This window comes from Schistocerca serialis, chromosome 4 (assembly GCF_023864345.2).
Source record: "Schistocerca serialis cubense isolate TAMUIC-IGC-003099 chromosome 4, iqSchSeri2.2, whole genome shotgun sequence".
Taxonomy (NCBI): Eukaryota; Metazoa; Arthropoda; class Insecta; order Orthoptera; family Acrididae; genus Schistocerca; species Schistocerca serialis.
The window spans coordinates 52,414,262-52,426,752 of NC_064641.1; the positions used below are offsets into that span (position 1 = coordinate 52,414,262).

General features: G+C 40.3%; 1 protein-coding gene across 5 annotated transcripts in view; it reads right to left on the reverse strand.

Moving 5' to 3' along the window:
- Nucleotides 1-8,573, reverse strand: part of LOC126473767 (dehydrogenase/reductase SDR family protein 7-like) — a 44,672-nt gene extending 36,099 nt beyond the window's left edge. For 4 of the 5 annotated variants that reach the window (XM_050101029.1, XM_050101028.1, XM_050101027.1 and 1 more), the window contains exons 1-2: nucleotides 8,299-8,573; nucleotides 1-15 (exon numbers count right to left, since the gene is read on the reverse strand). The exon at nucleotides 1-15 is cut by the window's left edge. In XM_050101029.1, coding sequence (XP_049956986.1) covers nucleotides 1-15; nucleotides 8,299-8,448 — 165 coding nt within the window. In that variant the 5' untranslated portion in view covers nucleotides 8,449-8,573. The remainder of the gene's footprint in view (nucleotides 16-8,298) is intronic. The other variant, XM_050101030.1, reaches the window with a different exon arrangement.
- Between the last annotated feature and the right edge of the window lie 3,918 nt (nucleotides 8,574-12,491).

Here is a 12,491-nt window from a genome sequence, read left to right on the forward strand (position 1 = left end):
TGTTATCAGAACCACCTGCAACAGTAACATTGCAAATTGCCATGGCTGTTGTATCTCTGTGCCCTGAAGAGTTTTACAGTATATTATCACAAAAAAATATTATTACCAAAGCTGTTACAAAAACAAACTCTTATCAGAATCAGCAGCAGAAAAGTAGTTGGCCACGATGTTATTTGCCAAGGGTGTTGCATGTGCTGGTTGTGTGATAAATCTGACAGTAAAATTTAACGAATGTATGTCAACGGAAGAGATGCACGACAAGCTGAGCACCAAAATTTTCCTTCAGAAGTGTAGTGTATCGAGAGAATACATTAAATGTGGAAATGCAATGAAACTGTCCACTTCCCATATCAGTGACAGATGTGAATAGCACTGTTCAGGACGACAATTTGTGACACTATTTCACGCAGATTCAAAAAGTCTACGCTGACAAGTGCAATATCATTCATTTGACTTACTATATGAGAGGCAAATGCAATCAAGAAAATTAATAAATTATGAAACAGAATTTCTGGTCAGTAGTTACCTGCAGGTGACAAAACATGCAGCACTGTTGATAAATATATATAAAAGGAAGAGTGTCACACTTGTAGCTTTCAGAACATAGGTCCTTCTTTGGGGAGAAGAGATGGATAGCTTGGGGAAGGTTAAAAAGGAGGGGCAGGTCACTCAGATCCAAGGATGAGAGGGTACCACCTATTGTCAGGATGAGAGTACACACAGTGTCAGGGGCAGACATCACATTGTAATCACCCATGTTATTATCCAGATTTTGTAGTCTTGATTTGAAGGGTATCATAGAACTTATTTCGGCTACTCTACCACTCTTTTCCTCCACTTACATTGCTGTTTCATAGTTAGTTGGAACTGCTGAGCTCATGTTAGCTCAAATTAAGCAAACCAATTTTTTGGCAATTCTTTGAGGATTTGTATTATGACGAAATATAGACTTTGGATAATTTTTGCTTATGTTTGGTGTTTGACAGTTGGGGGAGATGTTATTCGTTCAATTTATTCTCACCCAGAACCCCACCATTTCTGCTTGTGTTCTGTTTGTTACAATTTTGTTTCACAATTATTTAAAAAAAATTTGTAACAAAAATTTTTATATGCTTTTTATTATAGTTGTATGACTGACTTCATAGTTGCTATATTGGATTTTTGTGTGTTCACCATTTATTGGTATCATGCATAAAAGTTGAAACCCCTATACTGAACAATTCATATTTCCCAAAATTTTATGCTAATAGCGCTCAGTGTATGAGTACAAAGCATTATAACAATCATCCACAAATAGAAACCCAAGCGAACCAGATATGAAATTTAAATAAAGGCCATCTAAAATTCTCTCTTTTGGGTACAATGCTTTATTCTCTTTACTAAATCTAATGGACACATAACAATGAAATTAAAACCAACGCAAACCTTTTAAGAAAAGGCACTTGGGGGAGGACAGGAAGAACATGGGATTGATTAAATAAGTTGTCCATAGTTGATCAACAATGGACTTTTTCAAATGTCAGTACTTCAATTGAAAAGGGACAATGATCTCAACAATTAGGATTACAGATAAGGTAACCAGCAATATTCTCAATAATAACTTTTGGTTAAGCATTACGCTGCTTTCTGATCCTTCCTTCAGTCATCCATCATGTTTCGTAGATCTCATAAAAAAAGGAGAACCTTCACAAATGTGAAATGAGCCAAGGTATACATTAATGAAAGAGAAGCAAATCATACAAAACCTAATACATACACTGTAATAAGACTGTACTATCGCTATGCTATTACTTGTACCAGCCAATTTTAAACAAGTAAATTAGAACAGAAGTTGCAACTTTGAAAACACAAATTCTGCATTCTCAGTCACACTATATAATGTGGGTTAATCTACTATAGGTAGATTAATTTTTACTTGATTTGCATGCTTTAATTTTGAAAACAGTATTTACCTATGTCTATACATACTGAGTCCTATTTACAGTAAATTACCACTTGTCATGCAGTTTTACCATGAACACTGATATTTATTATACAGTTAACAGAATTCATGAAGTCGTGATTCTAGATATTACACTAATTGGATGAAAAACTGGCTAATGGTGTAGTTTTTTTTTTTTTTTTCTTTTTGGAATTGGCAGAGATTCTTTTTTTTTCCTTCCTTTATCTTAGACATGAGTTAGTTGACTGTCTTCCCACCAGAGTGCAGAATTCCACTCTCGAACCTAGTCAAGGAGGCAACATCTATATGGAAATTAATTTTGTGTCTTTTAGTGTGATTCAGTTCAGCTAAAACTCATTTTTAATATCAGCAACAAAAACATATTTAATGTAATAGGAATTAAAGGTAAAATTCCAGAATCCTTAAAAATGCTTCATTATCTACTTTACAAAACATCCTTACTGTTTGTTTCTGGTGAATACACTTTGTTTACTTTAGGTGGACTGCCCCCAGAAGATAATTCCAAAATAAAACAGAATGAAAATAAGTCAATACTCAGGTTAGTGGGGTATCTGTGTGTGTACTATTTCAACTTGTTATCTAACTGGGCACCCAAAGGAATATTACATGCAGTTTAATTTAGTATATGTCCATCAACATCTATTTCTAGTGCTGACATGTTATTATAGTTTCTGAAAATTGCATTACTTCAGTTTTTGTTAGATTATCAGAAACTAATGGGCTAAACCACTACCGGATCTTTATTGCTATCATATGAGTTGACTTACGACAGAGTTTCTACCATTGTGTTATCAGCAAACATTACCATTTTAACCATCCTTTTAAGTGATTGGAAGATTATTCATGTAGGCAAAGAACAAGAGTGGCCACATTGCAGATTATTGAGAGATCTTGTGTGTTATATTACCCATTCTGAGGTTACTTTCATGTCTGCGAGACCATTAATAAGACCCTCTTTTCCCTCTGTTCTGAGGCAAGACTTGTCAAAATACAAGACAGCATAAAATTTTACACATAAATATGTGCAAAATACTGACACATATAAGTTATAATATTACATCTACACTGGTAGCTTTCTTACTGACAAATTTGTCTTGACTGTAATAAAATAAATGATATTTCATCTAAGTATAAGAGGTTTATGTACACACACACACACAAGGTAGAAATTACTGGAAAGTTATTGACACACATCGATAGACAGTGGTAAAATAACCAAAAATCCAGAATATGGGTAAGAAAACTGAATCACATGTCTACTTCACAAAGCACACACAACCACACACATCAATTAATGTGAGTACATTAGTAAAAGATCTTTAGATTTATCCACAAATATTTTGATAATTATATATTGTTTAGTAGAGGGATTATAAGGCAGAACTTAGAAATCTGATCAATATTCCAAATATTCATTAATGTTGTAGAAGCTGTGGATGATTAGTAGATATTTTAGTTCCATTTTAAATGTATTATAGTTTGATGTTCCTTTGCTTTCATCTGACAATGCATTGAAGAGGACTTTTGGTTTACATATTATACTGTCCCAATAGATTTGTTAATGTGTGTCCCTAAAAAAGCCATTCCTATTCCATGTTTCATAATTATGAACTTCACTGTTCACAAAGTTGAATACTCTAAATGAGTCTTACTGAAACTGGAAATTTGAGGTATAAATATACTGACAGGGTCAACAGTATACAAGCAACTCTCCTCTCAATGTTTCGCCAATCTATTACACCTATATAGGTTCAGCAAACAACATGATTTAAGCAACACTCCACTCAAGGGATCAACATTTTGATTTAAGTAGCGAAACATGCAATGTAGGGCCTACTCCACAAAAACATATCACTTAAACCTCACTGTTAAAACAGGCAGCAGTTTCATACAGAAGAATACTTGGAAAGAGATGCGAAAAAAGAAATAAGACAAAATTAAAGAAAATTTTTTAACTGATACTAAAATAATTACAAAAAGAAAAACAGACATCACCATTACCCCCTTTCCACATAATCATGGACCAACACCCCAGATCAATAAAATGAACCGAAAAAATAAGACTCTTCAAAAGGCACATAGAGGATACAGCATCCAAATATGATTCAACTATTTACACAGGGAGACACACTTTAATCTCTCATATTCATCTACATAAATTTGCGAAGTACTACTGTCCTTCCAACAGCTTCATTACCATTACAGTATTATGAAAGGACAGAATGCTACTCACCATATATAGGAGATGCTGACCCCCCCCCCCCCACACACACACACATCAACAACAACAAAAAAGACACCCTCACTGTCTATATCTCTCTGTACCACTGTCTCTGGCTACAGTGGTCAGGAATGTCATACTGTGTGAGTGAATTGTGCTTGCATAAATGTGTGTGCATTGTCTACTTAAGAAGAAGGCCTTTTGGCTGAAAGCTCACCTGTTTAGCAGTCTTTCTTTTTATTTTACTTTTTTTGTGCCTGTCTACATCTCAACATCTCCCCTATATGGTAACAATTTATCGTCCTTTGAATATATATATAACAGTGATAGCTTTTACAGTTCTTTCTTGGCTATGGGGTTCTTTTCTGGAGATTGAAGGCACAAAACCAACTTATTTTTATTCCAGGAAAAGGTCACAATGATAATAACTAGAAGTAGTCATATGAATCACTGAAAAGAACCATGTAAAAAGCTGGGTATCCTTATAGCACCAAGTGAGTCCACCAACAAATCTGTAGTACAAATCAAGAAAAACATTACTAACTACTTCACAACTAGTACTACACAATTGTGGAACAACACACAGTTCGGAGTCCTATTTTGCAATGAAAAACAAACAAAAAACTTAAAACAACATGTCCTGGCATTACAGAATCATCCGATTCCACCTGTCTGCTTTGACCCATCACATCAGCAATATGGTGGAAAAGGCTACTTCCAGCATATACAAAATGACAACAATGACGTCACTACATACACACAGCAACAAACATGGACAAAAATAAAAATGACACAATAACGTCTCACTCCAAAAATAAAATGAAACTAACAGGAAAACTGCAGAAAACTGGGGGTTTAGGGCAGGGACAAGCTAAATTTACAAAAAGAAAAAACATTGCACCATCTCAAAACAAATAATATTTAAAAAATTTAAATTACAGCATTCCACTACACCAATTAAAACACAGGAATTGGACATTTCCCTTGACCTACATAGCTCAGATATCCTGAAAACACTCCCACAACCCACATTATCACACCATCAACCTAAACTCAAAACCACATTTGCACGATGACAATCAAAACTCAAATGAACCCAATACCACACGTTAAACTCAGCACGTCCACATTCTCCACCAGAGGGCACGATCAAATACGACAGCATGACATTTACAAACACACCATAGTGACATCAAACACAACATGATTATGGCTCGGGTCAAAGCATACAGATGCAATCGGATGCCTCCATTGACCCTGTTTTCTATCAGGAAGTTAAATTCTATAATTAACTGCCCTAGTTGATGAGTGTAGTAAAATACATTTATTTAAAAGGACAGCTAAAAGATTCTTCATAAGCAACACATACTACACAGATATTGCCAGAGGAGTCATGAGCATTGGTTAATAACCTAAGTGGCATTAGTTCACTTTCCATAGATCAAGTGGCCTCAGCAGCAAGAGACTGATCATGTGTCACATTATTCTTTCATGTGCAAATATGGCTACATGCTGACCATTCGTAAGGGTTTGGATTGACTGCCGAACAAAATAATTAGATTCAGTTTCTCATTAGCTAACGTATACTATCAACTAATTGACTTCAAACAGTATCAATGAGCTGCCAACATCCACATACAACGTAAGAGCCACAAATGCTGCAAGTGCACTTTAGTTGAAGTGCACAAATCTTTGCTCCCATTTAGTGATTCTAAACACCCTACACTAGAGCGCACCACAACTTCAACAAGTCCTCTGCAAATATGCTTCATCTTAGTGATGTCACACAATACATACACATCACAAGCCTAAGGTGACAGGTGGTACTGCAGTTTTCAGTTGACTTATGATCACAATGTAATGCTTTTACAATAAAATGATTTATGATCCCCCGGGGAATAATCCGCACTCCTAAGATACCCCCACCCTTTTGGGAAAAGGGGCATCTTTTTTATCATAACTGATTGATTATGACTTGTCATTCTTCTGAACTCAACATATCACAGGGAGAATGCCGACTCAGTTTTTCAGACAGGTTGAGAGGAGCCTATGGAGCTGTCCAGGGAGTGCAGTTGCATGTTTATTGGGACTAGTGTAGCAGGGGATACAACCCGTCGGCTTTAGACATTGACGTCACAAGTCGCCAATCGAGAAGCGATTCTTCTTAGTGTTGTAGCTCCCTTCAGTGGCTGATAAGTGTTTTTTGGCTTTTTTTTAAAAAAAAATCTCACGAGATAGAATAAACAGATCCACTTTATTAAGCAATCAGTATAAAAACGAAACTGAAACGTAACAGCAAAAGCAAAAATGGTAAACTGCTATCTGGCGACTTGTGACGTCGTTGTCCAAAGCCGACGGGTTGTATCCCCTGCTGCACTAGACCCTGTTTATTGGTCTGGGGTCAGTTGTAACAATAGACGAGTGGAGTGCAAGGTGCAAAGCAGCATGTTCACGGTCCAGGGGCCACCAGCGGGTACCCTTTGCAAATGCAGTGTAAAACTATGTTTCATATCTTAAGTTATCTGGGGAAAATTGTATGTAAATCGAAGAGCATTGTGCAACAAGGAGCACCCTAATGAGGCACTTTATTATGACGACAAATCATAATAGTAAGATGATCACTAGATAAATAAATAAATCAAATTAATAACCTAATACCAACTCCCCTTTAACATTAGCCGAAACAGTGGCACAAGCCAACAACCAACTGTGAACTCACCTGTAAGATATTTAACCCAACAAAAATAAGACTTGTGACTTTACTACGCTTCTCTCCCAGTTTTGAGCATGTTACTAATTACAGCACCACAAATCTCCCTACAAAAACCAAACCAGCAAGTCCCAGACTTCTTACTGACATCAACCCCACGATACAAAAATCACTCTCTCCAAATTATATAACACAAGTGTGAAATTTTATCTAAAATAAATTTTGAGCTCTCAAACCATGTATTCTTCCTAACTGAACACAAAATGCAGTCAATCTGCCGGAGCCACATAAATCCGTCACTATTACTGGGGATGGACACAACAGTCCATCTTTCCCTCAATGTGCCTGTGTTATTTTAAAAAACCCATTAATTCTTTTTTGTCACTACAGGTTCAGCTTAACATGCCCTTATACCTAGTTTTGGAAATGGCTCTGAGCACTATGGGACTTAACATCTGTGGTCATCAGTCCCCTAGAACTTAGAACTACTTAAACCTAACTAACCTAAGGACATCACACACATCGATGCCCGAGGCAGGATTCGAACCTGCGACCGTAGCAGTCGCGCGGTTGAGCGCCTTAACCGCGAGACCACCACGGCCGGCTATATACCTAGTTTTGTCATCAGTGTGTAACAGACAGAGGCTTTCAGTTGCATACTATTGGGACGTACACTCAATCCTTAGCTACAGTTTTCTGAGGAATTCATTCTAAACACTGATGAGTCATCATTATTCCTGATAAACAAAATCTTAATTAAAGCTTTCCCACTGACATCACCATGTAGGCTGCAACTGAGCACAATAATATTTGTATCAAAATGTTGCAGTCACATTAGACAGAAGTACTCATACAGCAAGATACTTGCATCATTATAATTTTAATAAAGTTGCAGAATCCAGTAACAACTGCTGGCATATTACATAGAGCCAAGTTCTGCACCTCGGGCTCAGTACATGTTTTTACCCTGAAGTTTATGGCATCTTTCAAGTTATAATTTGTAGAATACCTTTCTGTGCCGTCTTCCACATACGACTGTAGAAGTAATTTAAGCCAGTAGTTCTATTATTGAACACAACTGATAAATGATATACTAAATGGGTAATAAACGAAGTTATATAGGTTTTGGACTTTTCTCACTTTGAAAGGTGTTACTAAACTTACTTGGAATACACGAACACTAAATGCACATTAAAATATGTACAAAATGAGAAGGGTTTCATTGTCCGGGTAACATCGTGGGGGCATACATTACAAATGACATTTATATTGCCACACTGGGCGCTGTGCAGTGTCTCACAAACAATGAGGTAACATGAAACATATAGACAAATGCGCGAACTCATAGGGGTCTTAAAAAATAATTGGTTCTACAATAGATTTTATAACTGTCCCCAACTCAACCTTTTCTTTCAGCCGGTATTTCAGTCGACGCCTCCGTAAAGACTTGTATGCTGCAAATATTGTGAATGGTAAAAGAGTAACCGTAGCGCATATTGTCACCAGCGTTCGCCATATAGACAGTGCTCTTCTATCACTAGCAGTAATTTTCATTGTATCGTCTCTCAGTTTCTTAACCCGTTCACGTTCTCCTTCAGCCCTTATTCCTCCGTGCCGCTTCTACCCCCACCACGTTTCTACTGTTGTTTTGACAGATCACAAAAGTATCGAGGTATCGAACATTTTTTAATATCGCAATGTTAGTCGGTACTCGGTACCGCCTGTGATCGATATAAATCAATTACGAAAGCGCTATTGCACTAGGTTTACAAGCGACACACATTTTAAAAGACGAAATCCGAATTTCGGAAACCGTGTTTGCTGTCGTGTTTACATTTAAAGATCTGAAGCGGATTTGCTAGCCCAGTTAAATATGGCGTCTGGAAAACAGCTGATCCAGTTCTGATGTGGTCAATATAACTGTTACTTCTCTTCACTTAAATGTAATAAGTAGACACTTTCATTCTCAGTCTAATATTTCTGCTTCTCCTTCACTGCACAAGAAGTCCATATTAACCTGATATTCTAAAATAAGACGTAACTTGACAATCCAAGCACGTTTCAAAACCAGTTGCATTTACATGGGAGTGAAAATCGATTGCGGATGTTTACATAACCACCCAGAAGCGGTAAAGGAACATCGGTTTACTAAATCCATGTAAACAAGGTGATTCCGATAGAATTTAACCCTTCTACCTCCAACGGGGATAATGAAATTAACCATTTACCATTTTTCGCTTGTATTTATACTTTGAAGAGTGCTTGGGGGTTGTGTTGTGTTGGGGGAGGAGACCAAACTTCAAGGTCATCGGATTAGGGAAGGAAGTCGGCTGTGCCCTTTTCAAAGGAACCGTCCTGGCATTTGCCTGAAGAGATTTAGGGAAATCACGGAAAACCTAAATCAGGATGGCCGGACGCAGGGTTGAAACGTCGTCCTTCCGAATGTCAATAGTGCTTAAATTAGATTAATACTTGCTGCAGAGATCATGTACACGACACTTCGTAATCATGTGAAACGTGTCAGTTTAACAAAAGGGTTCTTTTACATGACGTAATTCAGTTATTTATATAATTGCAAGGTAACTAATTTATTTCTAAAAATTCATCTGTTGGGTAGAAGACGTTATCATTCAGATATTCTTGTAATTTGTTTTTAAATGCTATCTGTCAGAGTTTTGAAATTTGAAGTTATTTGGTAAGTGTCCAAAGACTCTTCTGGCAGCATAGTTCGCCCCTTTCTGTACCAAAGTTAGATTTAACTCACGACACTGAAGATCAGCCTTTCTCCTAGTGTTCTAGCTGTGCAAATTGCTATTGGGATGGGTTACTGATAACATATTTCGTAAGTGAATGTATAGGGTGATTCAGATGTCCCTCCCGATGTCTTTGTATACAAGCCGCAGTGTTATACCCGGCCTTCAAAAACCACAAACGAGATTTTCATATTCTCTCGTTAGCTACGCGCCAACTATTAAGTTCTACAGAAAAAATGAACAGGACTTTTTTCGTAGAAATTTTAATGTAGTTAAATTTGGACTGGGATACTTCTCCGCCGAAGGACGCAGTTTTCGAGTTATTCAGGACAAACGTGGAAAAATGACCGTCTTCCTCTGCACATTGTTCTGCACTGCTACAGGAGAACTTGATTCTTCATCTTGTACTGTTCTTATGGGAAAGACGACTACCCCCACCACAAGCACTGCTTGCTTTTCTACAGAGTACACCTTCCCAGCATTTCCTGTCCAGTTCTCTTATGTAGGTAGACAAAATTACTTTGTAGGATTTGGGTAACTTTGTAGGATTTGCGTAACGAACACGATATTCATGATGTGTAATGACTGTCAACGTTGCCGATTCGCATACACAGTATTTATTTATACACAGAGTTTCTGTTTTTTCAGCAATATTCTTGGGGACGGAAGTCCATAGAGATTGTGTCCCGTTCGTGACGTTGGTACTGGCTGAGTAGGTGGTACTGGCGGTGTCATCGTCAGGTCGTCCATCGGTGACTGCACGTGATCCTGTGGTGGGGGGTATAGGCTGATCTTGTGTCCGGTTTTCCGTGTTGTGGTCTGGGACTACACATACAGGACGCCGTCCCTGGATAGCGTAGATAATAATGCAGTTATGTCAACTGACTATGGTATCGGTTCGGAGTGGTAGAATGATCACAACACTGTGCTGTTGCCGACCTGTCGGTTTTCGTATGTGGCAGATACCACGATCATCGTGTCATGTAGAGACACTGTGATATCTTGTGGAAGTTAATGTTTGACATCGACTGTGACGGAAAAGGGGGTTGTGTCGTGGCGTGAGGTGAAAGGGGCGGAATTGTTCCCCGGTGTCTCCAGCAACGTCCATGCTGGCTTCAGTCTATTGACGAACGCAGTAGTGGTTTGCCGGCTAGCATGGTTTCGAATGTGTTGGGTCCCCGTCTTAGTACCTTATAAGTTACACGATACGCTGGGTGCAGTGCTGGCTTGTGGTGACTGTGCATGGCATTATGTGAGTAGGCCTTTGTGCACAAATACAGTGGGTGTTGCGTAGTGCGACGGCGGTGGGACTCTGATGCTGCGTATCCATTCTCTGACCCATTGTACGAGGTCTTGGAGGTCCTCATTGCCTTCGTCCGTTGTCTGTGTGATAAATTTCGCCGGAAGAGTAATTGCTTCACTGCAGAGGATCTCCGCTAGTGAGGCGTCGGGTCCTCTTTGTGGGCCATTCTGATACCCAGCAGCACCCAGGGTAGGGCCTCTGACCATTCATTATCGTGGCACACCAGTGCTGTTTCAGCATCCGGTGCCGCCGTTTCACTAGGCTGTTTGACTGTGAATGGTAGGCTGTGGTATGGAATCGGTGGCACCCGCAGAGGCGGCACAGTTAAGGGTCGATTCGGATTGTCTGTCCTGATCGGTTGTTAGCAAATCACAGCAGCCAACTCTCGCTATCCATAGATCGGTGAACGATCTCGCCACTGTCTCCACTGATATGTCCCTGAGCAGAGCAGCCTCCACCCTGCGAGTCATTCGGCCGATGACCAATAGGGTATAATGAAATCCGTTAGATTCTGGTAGTGGCCCCACTAAATCTATATGTGAGTGGAAAAATAGCCCTTCGGAATGGGGAAGCTCCCTAACGGCAGCTGGTTGTGTCGTCCCGTCTTCGCCCTCTGGCAAGGAACGCACGCTTGTGTCCAAGATGCACAACCCCTCTTCATATTCACCCACACATAACGCTCCGAAACTACACTCCTGGAAATGGAAAAAAGAACACATTGACACCGGTGTGTCAGACCCACCATACTTGCTCCGGACACTGCGAGAGGGCTGTACAAGCAATGATCACACGCACGGCACAGCGGACACACCAGGAACCGCGGTGTTGGCCGTCGAATGGCGCTAGCTGCGCAGCATTTGTGCACCGCCGCCGTCAGTGTCAGCCAGTTTGCCGTGGCATACGGAGCTCCATCGCAGTCTTTAACACTGGTAGCATGCCGCGACAGCGTGGACGTGAACCGTATGTGCAGTTGACGGACTTTGAGCGAGGGCGTATAGTGGGCATGCGGGAGGCCGGGTGGACGTACCGCCGAATTGCTCAACACGTGGGGCGTGAGGTCTCCACAGTACATCGATGTTGTCGCCAGTGGTCGGCGGAAGGTGCACGTGCCCGTCGACCTGGGACCGGACCGCAGCGACGCACGGATGCACGCCAAGACCGTAGGATCCTACGCAGTGCCGTAGGGGACCGCACCGCCACTTCCCAGCAAATTAGGGACACTGTTGCTCCTGGGGTATCGGCGAGGACCATTCGCAACCGTCTCCATGAAGCTGGGCTACGGTCCCGCACACCGTTAGGCCGTCTTCCGCTCACGCCCCAACATCGTGCAGCCCGCCTCCAGTGGTGTCGCGACAGGCGTGAATGGAAGGACGAATGGAGACGTGTCGTCTTCAGCAATGAGAGTCGCTTCTGCTTTGGTGCCAATGATGGTCGTATGCGTGTTTGGCGCCGTGCAGGTGAGCGCCACAATCAGGACTGCAAACGACCGAGGCACACAGGGCCAACACCCGGCATCATGGTGTGGGGAGCGATCTCCTACA